The 22,156-nt window shown below is 41.1% G+C and overlaps 1 protein-coding gene across 5 annotated transcripts in view; it reads right to left on the bottom strand.

Annotated features, from left to right (window-relative positions):
* dst (dystonin) overlaps positions 1-22,156 on the bottom strand; it is a 125,567-nt gene that overhangs the window by 51,054 nt on the left and 52,357 nt on the right. For 4 of the 5 annotated variants that reach the window (XM_046865592.1, XM_046865593.1, XM_046865590.1 and 1 more), the window contains 23 exons: positions 21,660-22,131; positions 21,449-21,577; positions 21,282-21,359; positions 21,027-21,188; positions 20,709-20,813; positions 20,407-20,502; positions 20,206-20,331; positions 19,977-20,129; positions 19,748-19,902; positions 19,414-19,540; positions 18,048-18,231; positions 17,650-17,807; positions 17,391-17,569; positions 17,167-17,305; positions 16,886-17,079; positions 16,643-16,805; positions 16,177-16,260; positions 15,988-16,095; positions 15,792-15,890; positions 9,262-9,408; positions 8,218-8,306; positions 7,996-8,104; positions 17-7,498 (listed from right to left, as the gene is read on the bottom strand). In XM_046865592.1, the coding sequence (XP_046721548.1) occupies positions 17-7,498; positions 7,996-8,104; positions 8,218-8,306; positions 9,262-9,408; positions 15,792-15,890; positions 15,988-16,095; positions 16,177-16,260; positions 16,643-16,805; positions 16,886-17,079; positions 17,167-17,305; positions 17,391-17,569; positions 17,650-17,807; positions 18,048-18,231; positions 19,414-19,540; positions 19,748-19,902; positions 19,977-20,129; positions 20,206-20,331; positions 20,407-20,502; positions 20,709-20,813; positions 21,027-21,188; positions 21,282-21,359; positions 21,449-21,577; positions 21,660-22,131 (10,738 nt within the window). Of the gene's footprint in view, positions 1-16; positions 7,499-7,995; positions 8,105-8,217; positions 8,307-9,261; positions 9,409-15,160; positions 15,263-15,791; positions 15,891-15,987; positions 16,096-16,176; positions 16,261-16,642; positions 16,806-16,885; positions 17,080-17,166; positions 17,306-17,390; positions 17,570-17,649; positions 17,808-18,047; positions 18,232-19,413; positions 19,541-19,747; positions 19,903-19,976; positions 20,130-20,205; positions 20,332-20,406; positions 20,503-20,708; positions 20,814-21,026; positions 21,189-21,281; positions 21,360-21,448; positions 21,578-21,659; positions 22,132-22,156 lie in introns of all 5 variants that reach the window. The other variant, XM_046865588.1, reaches the window with a different exon arrangement.

Genomic DNA, 22,156 nt, shown 5'->3' with positions numbered 1-22,156 from the left:
CAAGTTAAATGCTCACTCTGGGTCTTACTTTGACCTCCTCGGTGGTTGAAACCGTTTCCTGCTTATTGGACAAATCTGTCCGAAAGACGTTATCGTCTACTAACGTTTTTGGGTCTTCGGCAGAAATCTTCTGGATCTCTTCTAGAAACTCTGACTGCACAAGTACTGAATGACTTGGTCGTACTGGATCGGGTTCAGGTGGAGACTCCTGCTGATTTCTAAACCCTGGAAGATTTTGCTCATGTTCGCTCAAACCCTTAAGCAGACCAGGATCTTTGCTTTCAACAAGGAATTGAGTGATGTTTGAGTCATGTTGAGGTGCAGTAGTCTGTGAGATGCTCTCACTGGTACCACACCCTTTCATCTGCTTGTTAGGGGTCTTATTTACTGCTTCATTAGCTACAGTTTTTATGAGTTGATGTAAATAAGCTGGTTGAAAGTCACTCGCTGACACTGAAGAATCCACACACAGTTTATCTGCATGTGGGTGAACATCAGTGGAGTCTTGGGGAGTTCGAGCAGTTAGCAAGTCTACACATGATGAATTTTGTGGAATATTAGACTTCAGAGTAACAGATTCTGAAGATTGTTTTTTCACAATGTGCTCTGGAGTGATTGAGGTTTGTTCCTGTGATGATTCTGTACCTTTTTTCTCAAATATAACAAAGCCTGAGTTAGGGAAGCTAGACTCAACCAATACATCAGGTACTCCATACTCAGTTAAGTCATCACTGGGAGTTCCATCTGGCAGCAGCTTCAAGGTGGAACGTGTTCTCAAAGTATCTCCACAACAAAACTGTGAGCTGTCGATAGACTCTGAGGTGTTGAGATTGACCAAGTCAAATTCATCACTTGTCTTATTATCAACAATTTGACTGGATTGGGTCTCTTCTGATCTGAATGAGGCATGGTCTTCAACTGTTCCTGACTTGCCCTCATGCTCAGGTCCATTCATGATCTTGCTAACTGTACACTGATCTAGAGTGTTCTCGTTCATATCTAATGACTGGGACAACACACCTTCTTCCTGATCTTGCACATTTTCACCTAAACGTAGAAGTACCGTAGAAGAAGATACATTTGTTTCGTTATCGGTTAATGTTTCGATCTCTTCTATCCTTCTATCTAAGCTTCCTGAACCTCTCAGATTAATGAATGTATCTGCTGCTATGCTCTCTGAGTTCTTTTCTTCAGAATAAATATGACTTTGCAATGAACAGGAAATTCCTGAGTCACTGCAAGCAGAACTTCCCTTCTGGTTTTCTGCTGCTTCATTAAAAGCCACATCTCTAGAAATGTTATCGCCATGATGATTCTCTTTTTTGCGAACATGGTATTGGGTATCCAAATAATCTGAATTGGAAAGATCTTCTAAAGCATTCTGGATCATTTGCTTAACCTCATCGTGTTTTCCTGGATCATAACCAACAGCTGATGGAACGTCACTTAGCACCTTCAAATCCAATCTAGAATTCAAACTGGTCGTCTGCATTGTGTGTGTCAACGCATCGGTGGTGACCTCTGAAGTTCTCACTAGATTCTTAGTACATTCTTCCCTCAGATGCTCAGAAACTGGACTTGCGTCCAAACTACTGATTATTTGGGTTGAGTTGCTTCTCACTGTATTCTCAGTATTTCCTGATAAGTGATTTGTTCTTGGTGCTTCAGATTCTGTGTTTGGACTTTTGTTATACAACTTTTCAGGAATCTCCTCACTATCAGTCTTTAAGATGGACAACGAGTCTGAACAACTGGAAACCTTTTGGGTCGAGGTGCTTAGAGGAGTGTTTTTTTCCATCCGGTTCACAAAATTTTCCGTGTTAAGACCTTCATCAATGGGATCACAACATGGCTTTCTAGTGAATGAGTCCAAATTGCTAGTCGTTAATGAGGTTTTGGATTTTTCTGTTCTGTTCACTGCATTTTCAGGACATTTTTGACTAAAATCCTCAGCAGGGATTTCATCACTGCTTGTTCTGATGGTGAATGATGAATCCAAACTGCTGGTTATTTGTGTTAACTTTGATGATAAAGAAGCTTCAGATGATTTCCTCACTGTATTTTCCGTATTTGGACACTGGACACGGAACACGTCATCAGTGGTCTGATTACTAACTGTCTTTAATTTGAGCAAGGAGTTCAAACTACTGATCAGTGGAACTTTCTCAACTTCTTCTGTTTTGTTCACTGCATTTTCAGTATCCGGATATTTAGTAACAAACACATCATAGGTGGTCTCCTCATTAACCGTCTTTAAGGTAAGATAGGAGGAATCCGAAATACTGAATTGAGGACTGAATTCTTCTGTTCTGTTCACTGAATTTTCAGTACATGGACATTTTTTTGTTTGGTCCTCAGCTGTTCCTAACTCACTAACCATCTTCGAGATTAGCAAAGACTCCAAATCACTTCTCATTTGCACTGAACTTGTCAATAAAGGACTTTCTTCCACTTCTTTTTCAGAATTTGAACATTTTATACTTGGGTCTTCAACGATTTCATCACTATTTGTCATGATGGTAAATGAAAAATCTGAACTTTTGATGATTTTTTCCAAATTTGTTAATTGAGCAGAAGATTTCTCAGTTCTGTTCACTGCATTTTCAGTATTTGGACTGTTTTCAACATCTGTTTTTATGGTGATTGATGAATCTAACCTATTTATCTCCTGTGTTGTGTTTGGTAATGAGTTGGTGGATTCCTCCAGTTTGTTCACTGCATTTTCAGTACTTGGACATTTTTCACTTTGATCCTCAGAGCAGATCTCATAATTATCAGTCATTAGGTTGAATTTTGAATCTGAACTGCTGGTTGTTAAGTTTGTTAACGGACGAGTCGCTTCAACGGTCCTCAGTGACGTTTTAGAGTTTTCTCCAAATGTGTCATCAGTGATCTCATTACTAACCGTCTTTAAGATAAACGACTCCAAACTACTGCTTGTTAATGGAAGAGTATCTTCCTCACTTCTCTTCACAACATTTTCAGTACATTTCTCAACAGGAAACTCGGTCATCTTAAGTTCAGAATATGAATCTGAGCTAAATATATCCTGCATTGTGTCAGAATCTTTTTGCAATATTTTTATCTCATTTTCAGTACATTTTACATCAAGTCTCTCAGCAGTGATCTCATCTACATGGGCTGTTTTTGAGATGACACATGAGTCGTCCAAACTCCTAGCTGGAGTTATTAAAGCTTGAGAGACATCGTTTGAGATTTTCATGGAGTTTTCTGCACTTGAAGGTTTTTCAGCAAACTCCACATTTGTGTTCTTTGAAGGGAACTGTGAGTTCAGGCTACTTTCAGTACTGGGAGGTTCTTCACTGTCTGGTGCTAGCATAAATGATGAGTTCAGGCTACTGGTTATTTGTGCTGGAATTGTTAAGAGATGATCATTTTGCTCTGCATTTTTCATTTCAGCACCAAAACCTTCAAAAGTTACATCATCTGCCTCTAATTCATCTACTTCACTTTGAGTACTTGGAGATTTTTCATCGAACTTTCCAGATTTTGTCCAGTTTAAAGTATTTGTCAGCTGTGTTGAAGGTGTTAACAGATTATTAATCTCCAAATCCAAACTACTGATTATTTGGGTTGAGTTGCTTCTCACTGTATTCTCAGTATTTCCTGATAAGTGATTTGTTCTTGGTGCTTCAGATTCTGTGTTTGGACTTTTATTATACAACTTTTCAGGAATCTCGTCACTATCAGTCTTTAAGATGGACAACGAGTCTGAACAACAACTGGAAACCATTTGTCTCGAGGTGCTTAGAGGAGTGTTTTTGTCCATCTGGTTCACAAAATTTTCAGTGCTTGGACCTTCATCAGTGAGATCACAACATGGCTTTATAGTTAATGAGTCCAAATTGCTAGTCGTTAATAAAGATTTGGACTTTTCTGTTCTGTTCACTGCATTTTCAGGACATTTTTGAGTAAAATCCTCAGCAGGGATTTCATCACTGCTTGTTCTGATGGTGAATGATGAATCCAAACTGCTGGTTATTTGGGTTGAGTTGCTTCTCACTGTATTCTCAGTATTTCCTGATAAGTGATTTGTTTTTGGTGTTTCAGATTCTGTGTTTGGACTTTTGTTATACAACCTTTCAGGAATCTCGTCACTATCAGTCTTTAAGATGGACAACGAGTCTAAACAACTGGAAACTGAGGTGCTTAGAGGAGTGTTTTTTTCCATCTGGTTCCCAACATTTTCAGTGCTTGGACCTTCATCAGTGAGATCACAATATGGCTTTCTAGTGAATGAATCCAAATTGCTAGTCGTTATTGAAGTTGTGGATTTTTCTGTGTTGTTCACTGCATTTTCGGGACATTTTTGACTAAAATCCTCAGCAGGGATTTCATCACTGCTTGTTCTGATGGTGAATGATGATAAAGAAGCTTCATCTGCACTTTCAGTATTTAGACATTGAACCCCATGCGCATCATCAGTGGTCTTATTACTAACTGTCTTTAATGTGAGCAAGGAGTCCAAACTACAGATCATTTGGGGTGAACATGTTAATTGAGGACGTTCTCCCTTGACATTTTCAGTATCTGGACATTTATTACCAAACACATCATCAGTGGTCTTTTCATTTACTGAATTCAAGGTTAAGTCTAAACTACTGATCATTTGTTTTGCTGATGGATGTGTGTTTTCTTCTGCTCTATTTATTGTACCTGGACATTTTACACTGAAGTCCTCAAAAGGGATTTCAAAACAATGCTCTTTCTCCAGAGCACTGATCTCAGCATCTGTCTCAAACAGGAACTCTAAGTCTAAACCAATGGGCATTTGTTCTGAATTTGTTGATAGACGAGCATCTTCTGGTCTTTTCATGGCATTTTCAGTACTTGGACATTTTTCGGAAAGACCTTTATATAAGATGGCTTCATCACTAACGATCTTAAAGGTGTCCAAACTACTGTTTTCTGAAAGATGTTTGTCTTTTTCAACTTCATCACTTGTATCTCCATCATTGATGACTTTGTTACTCGCTGTCTGTAAGCTATACGTTGTGTCTGAGCGATCAATGTTAAGACCGTTTTTTTTATTAAACTCTTCATCAGTGATCAAGTTCAAGCTTGATGCTGAGCCACTACTGGATTCTGATCTTTTTGTTAATAGAGCGTTGCTTTCAGTTGTTCTCATTAATGGGTATTCAGTACTTGAACATTTTTTGATGCACTCCTCAACCTTCTCATCGCTGACTATTTTTGGGGTAATGGATAAATCCAAAGTAGTGGTTAACTCTGTTGAAGTCGCTAATAGATTATTGACTTCATCTGGCCTTGGCATTGCATGTTCAGTAGTTGGATCGAGTGTTTCAGTGAAATCCTCAGCAGTGACGTGTTTATAAAGAACTGTATTTGAGATGAATGATGAGTTTACACTACTCTGAGATTTTTCACTGAAGTCCACAGGAAGGATCTCAACACTGTCTTTCTCCTGAACATCATTTAGCGTCGAGTCTAATCCACCAGTCATTTGACTTAAAGTTGCTAATAGATTTTCAGTTGTAGGAAACATTCCCCTGAGCTTCTCCTGACTAACTGTATTCAAGCTCTCCGAACGACTAGTTATTTGATTTGAGTCTAATGATAGACAACTGAATTCTTCTGATCTAATCTCTGCATTTTCAGGACTTGGACAAATTTTTGAGCTCTGTAGAAGGTCTTTGTCTTTAGCTTGGACTGAATTTTCTCTGTGATTCAAAAGTGCATACTTGTCTTCGGAAAGCAAACGCTTCTGATTTAAGTGATTAATGTGAGTTTCTGTGGAAGGTGGAACTTTCGCATTAGGCATTTCATTCGTGTGGGACTTTCTGTATGTGTGTGGTTTAATCTCAGATGTCGAAGCGGTTTTAATACGAAATGACGTATTAAACATCTCACCTGACCCTGCGATAAGACCGTCCGACTCGATCGTCTTTACACGACGATTACGCTCTAAAACTCTCTCTTCTGATATCCTTAATTCAGGTTCCTCAATATGCAAAACTGCCAGTTGATCATTATGTGTGATGTGTTCATCATTTGGAAAGTCCTCATCTGTAGATGAATCACGTGTGTGCGTTTCTGATATTCCTAGCAGTACTTGAGCCAATTTATTTAGCTGCCTATCAAAAATTAAAAGCCTCTGCCCTGATTTAGGGTCCATGTAGCTGTTCATCATTAAAAACGAAACAAAAAGCTGCTTGGCTTCCATGGAAGATGGTGCATTTATACTCTTTTCATCAGCATCCAGTCCTTCTCTGGATCGATCAGAACCCTCAATCTGAAGCTCACGCATTACTAGCCAGGATGAAAATCTGTCATTGAGATCCTCTATGGCAGGAAAGATATCTGGTATCTCGATAGTTTTCAGAAAATCTACTGTGCATCTATTGATAAAACCGTTGTCGGCAGCAGAATCAATATCAACGACCTCAGAGTTCTCGGGAATGTAAAACGCCACGATTTTACGTCGGTTACACAGGAGCTCATGCGCCAGTTTCTCAGTGAGGATTTCGTGCTGCATGGACATGGAGACGGTCAGGATTTCACCAGATTGAGGCCACAGGAGGCCCATGAAACTTTTTTGCCTCTCCAAAACTAACAGAGCACTTCTTGAGCTTATTAAATCGCACTGGACAGCTTCGTCGACTGTCAGTCTAGCTCCGCTTTTAGGGTTCACGATGCCACCGTGTTGGGCTTGATAGCTAAGAATTTCACCAGCAGTGTCCTCATCAATCAGACCCTCGGAAACGGCTTCCTCTACGGTAAGCTTAGAGCTTGTTCTAGGATCGACTATGCCTCCTGCAAAGAGCTGCGCACTCAGCAGACGGATCATTGTATCTCGATCGATCAAACCATCGTGTGTCGCTCTCAAAATGCTAACGTCTCTCCCAGACGTGAACGCTATGCTTCCGTCGTGCTTGGACTTCACCGCTAGCAAGCGAAGCCCTGTCTCCTCATGCACAATGCTCCTCTGAACAAGCTGAATGAGAGACACCTTTTCAGCCGTATTTGGATCGATCAAATCCTTCCAGGTATTCTGTCTTTGCAATATTTGAATGTAGAGAGAGTTGGGAATCAGGCCAAATTCAAACGCCCTCTCAAGACTTAAACTCTCTCCAGTAAGTGTCACTCGTAACCCACCAGTGGCAAGCTGGATCTCAACGATCTTCACAGCTAGACGTTCAGAAATCGCTCCGTCCTTCATCGCAGCTACGGCTGGCAAGGGCTCAAAGGCGTAACGTGGACTCTGAATGCATTTATAGGCTTCGTTCAAGTCTTGCAATTGCTCATACATGGGTTCATCCACCAGGTTGTGCCTGAACGCATCCTCCAAGTCGAGACACATGTGGAATTCAGGTAGGATGAGCTCAGATGTTATGAGCTGAGCTCCAAGGAGACTGAGCCCAGTGCAGTGGTCGAGGAGACCGTTCTGCACTGCACGGCATACAGACAGCACGGCTCCTTTTCCCACATCGAGAACGCCTTCGATGACTTCGAACTCCTGTGAAGCGAAGGATCGCAATAAGGTGCGTATCGCAACAGTAAAACGTCTTGTACAACTTTATTACGTGAAACATCTCACATACTCACCCGGGAAACGTGTTTACATTAAACAGTCAAATCAGACAGCAAGAAGAGCAGAGTTAAAAGCTCTCATGCATCTGTGGACAGAATTTTCAGCTTCTTGCAAAAACAACAAGGTCGGTTAAAGACAACACGATGAGTATTCAGTGTGGCAAAAAAAAAAAAAGGTCAAAGAGTGAGAGCGCATGAGGTTCGCTGTGTGGGAAGAACGAGCAGCTTGAAAAACCACATGCTCTGCTATGTTTACAGCATACTCAGTTCACTTTATACCAAACAACACACACACACACACACACACACACACACACACACACACCTCACCTGAGGATTAGTTTCAAATGTTAGCATGAACATACATGTGCTGAGAGTTAGCCGTGCACTTCAGTACACCATCAAGAAGAAGCGCAACTTCACCTGTTCAGCACATTGTGTCTGGTCTTCACTCATCTCAGAGAGGTCATTGTAGGCCTGCTGGAGGAGTTTTAGCTGGTTTTCCGCTTCACACTTTTCCTCCTCTGACATTCTGTCAGAGAAAATAAAGAGCAATCGTAATGAAACTTTGCAATATCAACAATAAAGCTGCCTTTTTTTTTCCATTGCTTGGGAGAAGAAACACAGGAACGTAAAGAGACGTACTTGTCACTGTACTTGGTTAATCTCTGCTGTGTACTTCTTAATGCTTCGGTTATTTGTTCCTTCTTTGACAAGACTTCTTCAATAGGAATCTGGTATAAGGTGTGAAAAAAAAGGAAGTATATTTATAAAGAATAAATGTAAACAGGGTGATAATAAGTACACATGAAGTATATATTTGGGTTTATATTGCAGGATGAAGGCATAGGGATATAAATCATTGGAATGCTTCCAAAACTATTTTAGTCATTTTTAGGTTATTTTTATATATTTTATGGATTTTGTCATTTGCAACGTGTGGATTTTTTAAAATGGATTTTATGTGGTTTTATGGATTTTGTAACTGTCCTTAAGTTCTTTTTGGTCCATTGGCATTAGAACATTACCAAAAAAAATTAAGTCTATATATATATTTATATATATTGTATATATATTATATATATTATATTTTTTATATTTTATAGATGCAGATTAAATATTTTCTATTTTGGCCAATGGGGCAAAAATTCATCATTATGTGTAATAATGAACATGTAAATGTAAATGTAATAAAAAAACGTGTAATTATGCAGAATTAATTATGAGAAATTGTAATCATGATTCCTTTATGGAGAAAATATTTTCCCCAAAAAATTAATGAATTGAATAATCATTAATTGTCTGTTTTGTATAATTGAGATTATTTTTACATGAAGTAAGGTAAGGATGCTGATATAATAAAGTTTTCAGATCTAATAATGGGCAATAAGCAATTTTAACTTCACGTTTATACAGTGTATGTATGTGTATTTATTTGTGTGCTTGTGAAACTGTCCAAGGTCATAAAGAAAAGGCAGGAAATTGATTTAAAATTGTAAAAGCAAATCAAACAAATATACACAATCGTTTTTCTTTATTGTACAGCCATAAAATGTACATACATAAAAAATGTACTTAGTTTATTTTTTTTTCTCCAAACATCTCTGTGATTTGCAAGTTATTTCCAACACCTGTAAAAAAAAAGTTTATAAAAATAAAATAAAAACCACACTACGTAGAATGATTTACCTGAGGCTTATTAGCGCTCTCTGTGCTGCCTCTGTCATCACTTACAGCCTTTCCGTTTTTGTTCACGTCCGATTTCACATCAGACATCCAGTCTAACAACTTGCTAACTTTCTCACCGTGCTCTTTTCGCTCCTCCTCGACAGACCTCTGAAGTTCATGGGGGGGAAAAAAGAACGACGTAAAAAATGAATTACGTAAGCAGGAGAACGTCGGCTAACTGCTGCTGTGTGAGTAAATATACCTCCGTGCCATTTTGAAAAGTAAATGCTAGCAATTGAATACGAATCTACACCACTGCTTATGTGGACGCTCACGAGCTTGTGTAGGTGCGTGCTGTCTGACGGTATCAAACAAACCAGGAAAATACACACCTTTCATTAAGAATAATACCTGCTCCATTTTGGGACATACGGTATATATATATATATATATATATATATATATATATATATATATATATATATATATATATATACACACATACATATGCATACATGTAGATCTTGTAATTCCTATCATTGATATTTCTATATCATTGATATCACTTGCCGACACCTAGATATTTAACTGACGAGCTCAAACTAACATGCTAACGAGTGCTGGAAGCTAATACGTAGCTGCCACGCACAAAACTACAGCTATTCAATTGCTTTCACAATTAAGAACAATTTCTGCTTTCGATATTTTAGCTCAGATTTCTGCAAATGCTGCTTTAGAAGTGACGATAGGTCCAAATATATTGGAAGGAGGACGTAGCGCCGATGCTGTGCTGCTTTATAGCATCAAGAAGCAGGAGTCCGGTGTGGCTGTCGAAGACTCCTTTCTCGAGAGCTTCTTTGAACGAGATTTTTCGCTTCGTTTTGGGGCAGGTGATATTTTTGCTATGTGGGTGATCATCCTTCACCTGTGCAGCGGTTGCTTTATCAATCAGACCTCTATTGATTGCTTCATCCAAAGAGACCCTGCTTTGGCTTTCGGGGTCTATTAGGCCTCCGGTTGCATGCTGATATTCAAGACATCGGAGCCCGATATCTTTAGGGAACAGGTTCTTGTGCATGGCCTGACCTACTGACAATGTCTTTCCAGACTGAGGATGGATGATGCCGTAAAAGGATTGTTCAAACTGCTGCAGGGGTCGAGCAAAACTGTCATCTAGGAGACCACGGTGGAGAGCATCTGCAATCGGAAACCGGTCACCCGATGACGGGTCGCAGATGCCTCCAGTGCAGGCCTGAGCTTCGAGGAATTTCAGGGCGGTAAATCTGTCTACAAGGTTTTGCTGAAATCCTTTGAAAATGGAGAGCCTTTTCTTAAAAATCACATCCCAGAGCCCTGCGATGGGGCTGTTCGTATTCTTTGAAATGACCTTTCTTGAAATCAAAAGGTCAGCAAGCTCACAGATGCTCATTTGACCCATGCGATAGCTCTGAAGTTCGCTCAATTGAAGGATCATTAGACTAAGAGCATTTTCAATGCAAAATTGCCTCCCGCTTCTTTGATCGGTTAAAATATGCAAGGTTTTCCCGCTGGGGTCTACGACCGTCGTCTCTTGCCATTCGCTCTCCTGCTGCGAGAGGAACAGATAGATTCTTTTATCTATGAGACTCGCCTTGTACGCTTCGTACATCGACATTTCCGTGGCGGTGGAACTGTTGATGACGGACACTCTGTGAGTGCTCGCTGGGGTGAAACTGGAAATATGCTCGTTTCCAAACGGTAGAAGATAAACGCCCCCGCTGACATCGTACACACACAATTTGAGGAGTTCGTTATAGTGCGCTCTCTGTCCCGTCTCTGGGTTGTGGAAGCTCTTGGGATTAGTGATGGGATCGAATAGAGTTTGAAGGGTGGCTTGATTTATGAGTCCCTGCTCGATGGCACATTCCGTTGGGACCCTCATGCCAATTAGCGGGTGGATCAGGCCTCCGGTTGCAATTTGCGCTTCGAGTATTCCCTTTCCTCGGTGTCTATCTAAAATCCGTTCTTCCATAGCTTGAAAGACGGAAAGTAGTTTCCCACCGTGAGGGTAACCGCTGACTGCTTTGTCGGCGTCCATTATTCTGTCCCTCACTTCGGCACCAACAAAGCCTTTACTGATAGCTTCTGAGACGCTGTAGCTTTCACCAGTGATGGGGTTGATTATGGCTCCTGTGGCTGCTTGTGCTTCCAAAAACTCGATCGCATACGTTTTCGCCATAATCCCTGCGTGTGCAGCGTCCATGAAAGACATCTTCTTCTTACCAGATTCGATGTAAATCCCAGCAATGGAAACCGGTTTGCCGGTGAACTGGGTTAAAGAGGCTTGAACCTCGTTCATTGTTATCAATCCCGCTTTTAACTTAAGTGCAATTTCCTCTGTGATTATTTTGGTTTTGATCAACTTTTTAATGCTGACTCGACCCCTGAGTCCTTGAACCTTTGGCAAACTCGGTTTGAATTCCTTTGAGGTATCAGATTCATCGTCATCAAACAACTCGGTGGTGACGATATTAAATGTTACGGACTGGTTTTTCCCGGACTTGAATTTATCTGACAGTGAGCTTTGCTGGAATGTACTTGTATGTTCAGAAAGGTTCGTTTGGCTGGATGTGGATAGATTTGACTGCTGATCCAGCTGTAAAGATGGATTTAGACTTGAGGTTTCAGTTATCCTGAGTTCACAGGATGATTGGTTTTGTGTCACTGTTTTGTCTTGTTTCACAATTTTCAGTTCTTCAAGGACTTTATCCTTCTTCAGAGTAGCGATCTGAAAGCGTGAAATGAATTCATGGTTAGTTAAAAAAAAATAATTTTTTAGGTAAATGTATGTAAAATTCCTAATGGAAATGAAGTTACAAAAAATATGTACCTCTGAAGTCATTTTCATTTTCTTCAGCTCGTCCTCTAGACTTTGCTTTGCCGCTTCGTACGAAGAGACAATTTTCTGCGTTAAGATCAACTCGGTCTTCAGCTTTGCAAGCTCATTATCTTTGGCACACTGATGATTCGCACTTTCCAACTCTTTCAGACGTTTGATCTCCGAGGTATAGGTCACGTCAAGCTTTAGGTTCTTCTCCTGTAAAGATTTCACTTCCTTTATGTAGGAAGAAATTTTGTCCTTTAAAGTCTTTGCTTCGTTTTCTGCCATCATTAATTTCTGTTTAGTTTCAGTCAGATTCTGTTTCAGTCTTGCAGTTTCTTCAGAGTTCTCTTTCCGGATAATGTCCAGTTGTGTCATACTGGATTTCACTCGGATTTTCTCGGTTTCTAATTCAGTAATCTTAGATTTTGCTTTGAGCAATTCGAGATCCGAAGCTCCTTTTTGCTTCTTTGCCTGTTCCAGTTGAGTGGACATGCTGTCAAGTTGTTTCTGAACTTCCTGTTTGGCTTTCATGGCATTTAAATGCAAAGTTTTTAGCTTCTCGATTTCTTGCAAGAGTTGCTTGTTGTCAAGTTCAAATGTTTCAGTGCTCTGCAAGCGTTCCTTCGATTTTCTGTCAAACTCTAATTTCATGCGAGACTCCTGCAAAGCCAGTTTTTGCTCCATCTCATTCTGCACTAACTGTATTTGAGTTTCATAGCCCTTCTTCTGTAGCTCAAGTTTCCCCTTCAGGTCCTCCAGCATTCTCTTACAATTTTCCAACTGGTCCTCTAACATTTGAGATCGTAATTTGGCAGCTGCTGTTTCCTTCTGCTTTTGCAGCAGATCTTCTTGAGTTTGGTCCAACTTTATTTTGAGCTGTGAAATTTCAGCCTTCAGGGTTGTGACTTTTTCGTCCGCAGTACCTTTCTCTTTAATGAGGTTAGAACATTCCTGCTGTAGGTTTGCCGTATATTTATCAGAGTTCGAGTTAATTTCCCTGATGACCAACCGGTTCTTTTGGAGTTCTGTCTCCATCTCATTGATTTTTGACTGGTTTATCTTCCCTTCCTGAGTCACTCTTAACAACTCATTTTTCGTTTTTTTGAGAGTGGAATTGAGTTGATCGAATTCAGTTTTTAAAGCTTGTAGCTTTTGATCTGCAGCTTGCTTTTCCCGCTGAAGAGTAGAAATGTCCAGTTTGAGGTTGACCGTGGCCTTTTCGGAGGTGCCGCTCATTCTGCTTATGGTCTGCCTGCATCTGATAAGTTCGTTATCAAGCTCTCGCAACTTTACAAGGTTCTCCTTACTCTCTGTTGATTCCTTCTGTGTCTCCGCCTTGGCCTTTTGTAACGCCATGTTTAAGTTGTTCAGCTCCACTTTATGCTCCTGGACCTTTTGATTGGCCAGATTTTTCTCCACAGTTATAGACGTCAGCTCTGCTTTCAGATTTCTGATTTCTGCTTCGTAATTAGTGATGGTTACATTGAGAGTTTTGACTTTCTGCTGAAACTCGGATGCTTTTTTCACCTCCTCGTTGTAATCTCGAAGTTTTAACTGAAGCTCATGGGACGTCTGGGTTTTTTTAAGAAGTTCTTCTTCAATTATTTTCAGCTGAGATTTTGCACTCTCGGCATGAGATTTAAATATGCTGATTTGCTGCTCTTTGCTGCCAATGTCCATATTAGCCTTATCAAGTTCAGCATTCAGATTCTTCTCCGAGCGTTCACTGTCTGAAATGGTTCTTCGTTGCTGTTCTACCTTCTTCGTAAGTTGGGTCACTTGCAAGTCGCATTTCTGAAGTTCCAATTCAAGATTTTTAACCTTTAGCTGCAAATCCTTTTCTATTCTTGATTTGATGCTCACTTCCTCTTTAGTTTTCTGCAGTTGATCCTTAAGATTCTCAGACTCATTTTTTAGAGATTTTATTCTTTGCTCAAAATGTGATTTTTCTTGCTGGAATGATTCGATACTTACCGTCAGATGCCTGATTTCACCTTCCAACAACTGATTTATTCTGTTCAGTTCGTTCATCTTAAATTTAATCTGTTCTCCTTCAGCTTGTTTGCTCGAAAGCTCTTCTTCTAGTCCTCTCAGCTTCTGGCAGTTCTCTTGTTCATTGGTGCTCCACTGAAGAAGCTTCCCTTGACTGATCTTAAGTTGCTCCTTCAATCCATCAACCTCTGTTTTATGAAACAGCACCCTGTGCTCTAGTGATGATTTATCTCGCTGAAGTGATTTCACTTGTTCTTGAAATATATAGACAGATTTCCGTAGTTCAGACGCTTCCTGTCTCAGTTCGTCTGATTTCTGCCTGGTACTGTTTCTGTCTAAATCCATTTCCTCCTGAAGCTTCTTCAACCTGTTATTCGCATCATCCAGGAGCTCTTTGAAGCGTTGCGCTTTTTCATCAGCCATATTCTTCTGCATGAGCACGGAGTTCACCTCGGACTTCAGTGTCTTGATCTCAGTTTCAGCTTTCTTCTTGTCCATCATGAGTTCATCTACTTTGAATTGTAAAGCCTCTGTTTCTGGTGCAGAGATGGAGATGGTGGATTTCTGTGTAACTCCCTTCCATGATTCCCCGTACACTAGTCTAGCGTTGGACATTTGAGGCAGATCTTTTTCCATTTTCCTGATCTGATTCAGAAGATTTGCTTCTGCGCCCTCTTTGGCTTTCAGCTCCCGTTCCAAAGAACGACTGTGCTCCTCCAAGTCTTGAACATCATTGTCCTTGCGCCGCAAGTGATCTTCCAGTTTCCTACGGGCCAGAGTGCTCTCCTCTGTGTTCTTCTTCAGCATGCGAAGACTCTCCTCAAGGGAAAGATGTCTGGCCTCTGCCTGTTGAATTATCTGACGAGAATTTTTTAGCTCTTGTTCAAAGGCAGCTTTGGCTCTAACAGCGCCCTCTAGCTCAACACGGTATTGCTGCGCTTCATACTCTGCCTTGGTTTTTTGCACGTTTAATTCCTCGATGCACTTTTTCTGCATCTCTAATTCTCCCCCCAGGATGTCCAGCTGCTGCTGTCTGTCGGACAAGGAGGCCTCCAGTTCCAGTACCTGTCGCTTGAGCCTGGAGAGCTCCTCTTCACTAGCCACCTTCTGCAGCTCCACACTATCGAACCAGCTCCTATACTCTGCTTTGTCCACGCTTGTCCTCCTCTGAAATTAGAGGTAAAATGATCGCCCAGTCCTTGACTAGAGAATAAAAATGTGGCTTGAAGGAAGAGCTCCTGCGCACTTACCAGCCCAAGCACGAAAATCCCCCTCCACCTTCAACAATACAAAATACTGAATATTTTGTATTAAAATAGTAGTATTTGAAATGAAAGATAGAAAAGCGTGAAAGGAAGCCGTTTGCTTTATTGTGCCTGGAAAGAAGCGACACGCCTAAGAGTCAAAACTATTAGGACAAAGTGTTTTCATAGATTTTTGAAAGGTGTGTGCAGAATGGCAGGAAGTATATTAAACCCAAAAGCAAAGAAACGGTTCTTGAAAGTGATCGTTGCAGAGATACAGTTTTTTTTTTTTACAATTTCTACATACGAAGCAACATAATAACAAGCCTTTTCATTATATTCAAGATGACACTTGAATATAACCTGCAAAGCCGGCGCACCATGAACATTCCATATCCAAGCAAGAATTATTCATTATGGATGATCAAACATGATCATAACGAAAATCTTACCTCGTCTTCTTCGGCCCTTTTCAGAGTTTCACTCGCAAACTTCACATACTGCGTCATGAGAGTGACCAGTGCTGTGTAGCGAGTGCGGAGATCCATAAACTGAGAATTCAAATGAAATCAAATTCAGAACCCTAGTAAACCCGAGAGTTGTGTTAGTTAGAACGAGTACATTTCTCAGGATGGTTTCCCCTCTCACCTCCTGCTGGATAGCATCTGATGAGCTCTGCATCCTCCTCCGCTTCACTGGGGACTTGTGCTGAGAGTCCACCATGGCCCTGTAGGTCATCAGCTGAAGCTCGTAATCCTGCAAGTAGAGAACATCGTGATGCACTGGTGTTGATCAATTTGTAGCTTTCAGTCGAATGAGATCAGACGTCTGTCGTACCTTCACTCCAGCTGAGTACTGCTCTGAGTACTTCTGACATTCATCTATCTTAGTCTGCTTACGTTCGATTTCCGCAACAAGAACCTACAACACATTTACGCAATTTAGCAGACGCTTTGAGAGTCCTTCAATGAATAAATCAGCACTGGTTCACTAGATTACAAACTTAAAGAATACACAATATCACCAAAAGTTTGTGGACACCTGGTCGTAAGTATGTTATGAGCTTTTTGAGCATCACATTCCACATTTTAACCAAATTTGCTCTCATAATTTCCATCTTCTGGGAAGATGTTCTACTAGATTTATACTGATGTAGATGAGAAGGTGAGGAGGCCTGGGGTGCAGTCAGCGTTCACATGCATCCCAAAGGTGTTCAGTAGGGTTGAGATCAGAGCTTTATAGCAGGCCACTCGAGATCTTCTTCTCCAAACCATGTAAACCAGATCAAAGACGGATTTCTTACCTTCTGTTGATTTAATAACTCAGCCAAAGCTTTGCTGTCTTCTGGCTGGTTCTCTTGGGTTTTCAGCTGATTGACCTCCATCTCTTTGCTCCACTCATCAAGGTTATTGTATGCATCTCTAAAGTATTTCAGGGACTTGCTGACGCCTTCCAGGTCTCGAAGTCTGAATAAAGTTTGCACATTTAAATATCAAATTTTTCCATCAAAAAAAAAAAAAAGACCTTTAATTTGAATCTTTCTGACCTGTTTTCAATTTGAGAGTGGACGTTCCTCCATCTCTCTCCAAGCTGTTCGGCTTTCTCCTTGTGCCAGTCAAGATCAAAGTCCCGTTCGTTATGGGTTTTAAACATCCGGTCGCTGATAGCTCTGGCTTTCTGCAGCTCGTCCTCCAGATCGTGGAATATCTCTCTTCTTTCGTCGATCTCAGACCTCCATTGCTAAAAATATTGATTTTGGATATTAAACAACAGTATTATTGCGTATAACAAACACGGGGTGAAGACATTTTAGTTTAAACGACCAACCTTGAGCGTGCTCATAACCGCATCAATAGACCTGATGTCACCAGTGACCGCATCTTCCTCGCATAGTTTGCCTTCGTACAATTTGACCAAAGCTTCGGCACTCTGGCTGTGTTTCATCGCCAAACTCACCGTCTTCAACCTGCACCAGCGATTTAAAACACAGCAGGTCTAAAACTGTTCAGGACGATTTAACGCAGTAGATTACTAGCGATTTCAATACCCACTTTTCCAGGTAAATGGAGCACATGGAGTAGACCTGAGCCATGCTCTGAGTGAGCACGTTGAGCTCGGAGGACAGTGTGGGCACTGATGGAGAGTTAGCAGCCTGTCTGAGGAACGCTTCACACTTCTCCTTCAGCACCTCCAGATCCTCATTCAACCGATCCAGCTCGGCCTTCTTCCTCTGTAACAAGAATCAGACCTTTTAAATGGTAATAGTTGTAACCAATTACAATGGCTAAATGAGAAGAGGAGATGATGTACCTCCTGATCAATAATGCGCTGCATAATGGCCTTTAGGTCGTCTCGTTCCAGAGGTGAGCGGACCTGCCGAATCAGCTGCTCCTCATGGGCTTCAACGCGCATGCGAAAGTTCCTCACATCAGATATGAACATGTTGTAGACGGATTCCTCGTGTTCCTCTGTGGACCACATGAAGGAGTTAAAAACTACACACACAAATGAAATTGCTGTTTTCGCTCTTCTAATAAATGTTCTCCTCTAACTGATGCATTGGGTAACATCATAGCCCTGGGCACAGTCTTAATAGCACAGTTCAAAGCCGGATAAACATTCAATCCGAAGGAATTTAACTCTCGATCCAAGAGTCTTAAAGGGGCATGATGAGGATAATGTGTACCTTGAAGTGTGCATGATCTTACCTCTCTCTGCAGACTTCAGCAATTCCTCATAGTACTCTTTCGAAGCCAGCACCTCTCTCTCTAGCTGAGTGCAGTCTGCCACCGTGAAGACCTCAGATTCCTCGCTGTCCTCCAAGAACTCCTCAAAGTGGGACTGCAAGCTGCTCAGGACCTGCTGGTGCTCGCCAGGCAACATAGTCTTAATCTGAAGAGATCGTTCCATGCAAAAAACAAATAAAACAAAAACAAGAAAAGATAGTCAAGCCTGCCCCAACAAGCTGTGCTTAAATGGAATAACTGGCATGTTGATACATCTGTCTGCTAATTACTGCCTTTTGATCAAAGCTTGGCATAGATGTGGTCTCTTCTAATGATATTCTTTTCACTTACAAGGGACGTTCGAGTCAAATCTGGACTTTTAATATTACAGGAATAAAAAATGGATGCTAGTGTGGACCTGCGCGCAGTAGTAAGTGGATATTACTGATAGTCCGGGCCAAAGATCGTTAATCGAGATGGCAGGCAGCAGTTTTAGTGCGTGCATGGAACAGTGCTGCAGTTTCTTAAATTCCAGGCATAAAACCCAAGGATTTCTACAGAAGACTTCAAGCACAGTACGGTGATGAGAATCTCAGCCACAGTAAGACATTTAAACCATGTAAAGGTTTCAAAAATGGCCGTCAGTGACGATTCCATATGTGGTGGTTCCCTGATGATGAAGAAAAACAGGAATCTTTCCAGGCAAAGTCAGATATCAGAAGACTACAGTGGACAGTTTAGAAGGCTGAAAGGTTTACTGGTGTTCCCCTGCCCACTCCTTAAAGACTCTATACATCCAGAGTGGAGAACAGGACTCAAAATCATTCTGGACCCCACACATCTGGCAGACAGGCAGAAAAGATTCTTCGTTCAGGCAATCTACCTCGTGAACATTTCAATGCTACTCCAATTGTGCAATGCAATGCATTAAAATAAAATAAAATAAAATGTAATTAAATATGTGCTAAACCACATTTTCACTTATTATTATAATTGTTTTTGTGCATTTTTTTTATTGTAAAAAATGTGCATTAAATCTTTTTATCCTGTTATCCTTTTTAACCTTATCCTTTTTTTTTATTATTAATTAATTAATTTTTTTTATTATTTATCTCATTAAAAATAATGGGCAACTGGAAGCTTCTGACACCAAAGAAAATTCTTCCTAAATGAACACATACTTGGCAATAAAGCTCTTATGAACTGGTAAAAAAAAAAAAAAAAAAAAAAGTAGAAGTGGAGCATGGCAGAAAAATTTCCAAATATCCAATCTTTTATTTTTTAAACTCAAAACTCCTGTTTCGTGTTAAGAATCTTTAAGAACACTTAAGCAGACAAAAATACATACAGAAGCAACTGTGCTTTTGCGGATGTCGCGGATATCCATCATCAGGTAATGCCAGGACACCACACTCTTCATGTTCACGTGAGAGCGGTGCCACAGTGCGAGAACCTTCTGATACAGCTGCTCGATCCTGATCAAAGAGGGAAAAAAACACTCTCAGACAAGAGACGCAGGCACGAAACCTGTTCACATGAAAAAGACACGTGAGGGTTACGTGAAGGACAGAGCATTGTGTTGCCTCGACAAGCGAGGTAAACTGATACTGTGGTTAAAGGGGAGTGGTGCAGGAACGTGATGTTCGAGAGATGGAAAGAATTGTTAATTGTGCTGTGCTCACCTGCTGGCCATCTCAACCGCCTCCTTATTGGGTGGAGGCACGGTAAAGCAAACAGAAGGAACCATGGCCTCGTTCCCTGAAGGGCTGATCACCTTCCATTTAGCTCGGTGTGAGTTATTCGCCAGCACACACTCATCATCTTTGTAGATAGTGATCTGTGATCACAAATAGGTCTTAGCAACAAAAAAAAAAAGTATTTAGGAAAGTAAAATCCTAAAAGGGGGTTCACCTCAATCTGGCGGTAGTCACAGATGGACTTGACAGGTAGGGAACTCCGTAGAGGGTTCTCTGGGTTGCGGGGCTTGAGCTGAACCACAGACTTTGCGCGTCCCACCAAGCTCGCCACAGTGCTGCGGTACTGAAGGAGCTGCTCCTTTTCATCCTACAAAACATCTTATCAGCCTAGAATCTCTCAACTAATGAATCCTGCATCATAGTGTTTTGCAAAAATTACAAACCATAGACTCCTGTATGAGATCCTCCAGTCTGTGCAGACTGCTAGTCCGGTCACACCCATACTTCCTCGCGATTGAATCTTGAAGGCTTTTAAGGTAGTCCATAGACTCTTTGGCATCGTTGAAAAACTATCAAAGGAGCTCAAATCAGACAATCCAGCAAAAAAAAAAGGTAGTCAAATACCAAAACAGAGCATCTCCTACCTCAAAGTAAATCACATTCTCTTTCAGGTGCTGCTCCACACAGTAGCAGAGCTGCAGGATCCAGCTCCACTGGGTTTGCATGGCCGCCTTATATGCCTGTAAATCCCCCAGAAGAAACAAGGGCAAATTATTTACCCGAACAGAAGACATCCTATTGTACAACGGCGTAGTGCCACCTTAGAACAAATACAAAATAGATTATGAGAATAAAGTCAAAATATGTAATGCTATGACTTTATCCTGGTAATCTAAATGTTTTTTTTTTAAAGTGGCACTAAAACCGGAACTGGAAAAGACGTTACCTCTATAGTAAGCCGAGCCGGATGGTTCTGTTGTAAAAGGACATCGGCCTGATCCTGCACTGACCTGATTGCCCCTTCCTTCTCATCCAGCTCTCTCATCAGATCCTGTGGTGGTGTAGAAGCAAATTATGACCATTTAAGGCACAGTAATGTGACAAGTATCGAAATATATTGGAAAACCCCCTAAACTCCGTGTGTGCACTGAATATCTAATTCCACAAAAGGTGGGAAGTGTATTCAATGAAACCCATTGCAACCAGTTGATGTGATAAATAAAAACATAGAGAAGAAAACGTAAGTAATGACAGGTGAACTCACAGAATGGTAATCTTTCTTCCTGGAGATATTGCTATTGCGCTCACTCCAGTCAAAAGCTACCTCCTCTTCCTCTTTCTCGTTAAGCCAAATTAACTCTCGGGTGGCATGCGAGACAAAGTTATGCAGGCTGTCCAGGTGTTTCTGTCGCTCCTTGGTAGAGTTCTGAACACAAGGAATCAAAAATTGTGGTAAAATCTGTCCAATAATTAATTGGATAATGTATTAATTAGATTCAAGAATAATATTGTTACTCACAAGTAGTCTGCCGTACTGGCTTTCTAAAAGCCCCAGTTTGTCTGAGTAACTCTGTTTCAGTGGGTGGGTCATCTGAATCTAAAAAAAAAAACCCCAGACAAGCGTTTTATATTCCAATCCATTTGTTTTGCAGAAACAGCAGAAAGTCACATCAGAACCAAACCAACCTCACTCATTTTTGCTTCCTTAATGCTCATCTGGAAGTCTTCGATGGCTCTGTGAACATTTCTGTGATTTTCTAAATGAGACTCGACGTTCGGGAGATCGGATCCCCATTCGCTCTGATCGAGTTGTACCTTAAAAGCACAAAAAAAAACACGTTTTGTTTCCATCATCATCTGTTATTAGATAAGAACAACAACAAAAAGGCACTCTCACCTGCATCTCTTCCACCCAGTTTAGCAAATCCTGGACAAACTTCATATTGACCTCTTCCTCAGACAAACTCGGGTCAACTAATGAAGCTTTCAGCATTGGCTTGCGGATCTGCATGTGCTTCATGTGCTGGAGCATCCCAGGCTCCATAGAGCCTCCGATCCTCAAGGTAGGCTGCAAGCCAGGTATCAATGCCGAGGGCAATCCTGGGGTTATTCCTGGTGTCAATGCCGGGGTCATTCCTGGTGTCAGTGCTGGAGTCAGAGCAGGGGTAAAACTTGAGGAAAGCCCAGAGCCTGGTGTGAGAGCCGGACTTAAACCCACGTTCAGGTTCTGCGAGAATCCAGAGTTCAAACTCTGTGTGATGCCGGAGATCATCATCTTGGTCTGTTCCGTGCTCAGACTGCGCCCTTTGCTGTACACCGAGGAGCATTCTGTTCTGAGTGTCAGCAGGTCATCACGAAGCTTGGAGACCCTACAACAAATCCCCCGATTTATTG

The sequence above is a fragment of the Silurus meridionalis genome, chromosome 2 (assembly GCF_014805685.1).
Source record: "Silurus meridionalis isolate SWU-2019-XX chromosome 2, ASM1480568v1, whole genome shotgun sequence".
Classification (NCBI taxonomy): Eukaryota; Metazoa; Chordata; class Actinopteri; order Siluriformes; family Siluridae; genus Silurus; species Silurus meridionalis.
This window is presented reverse-complemented; position numbering and strand designations above follow the sequence as displayed.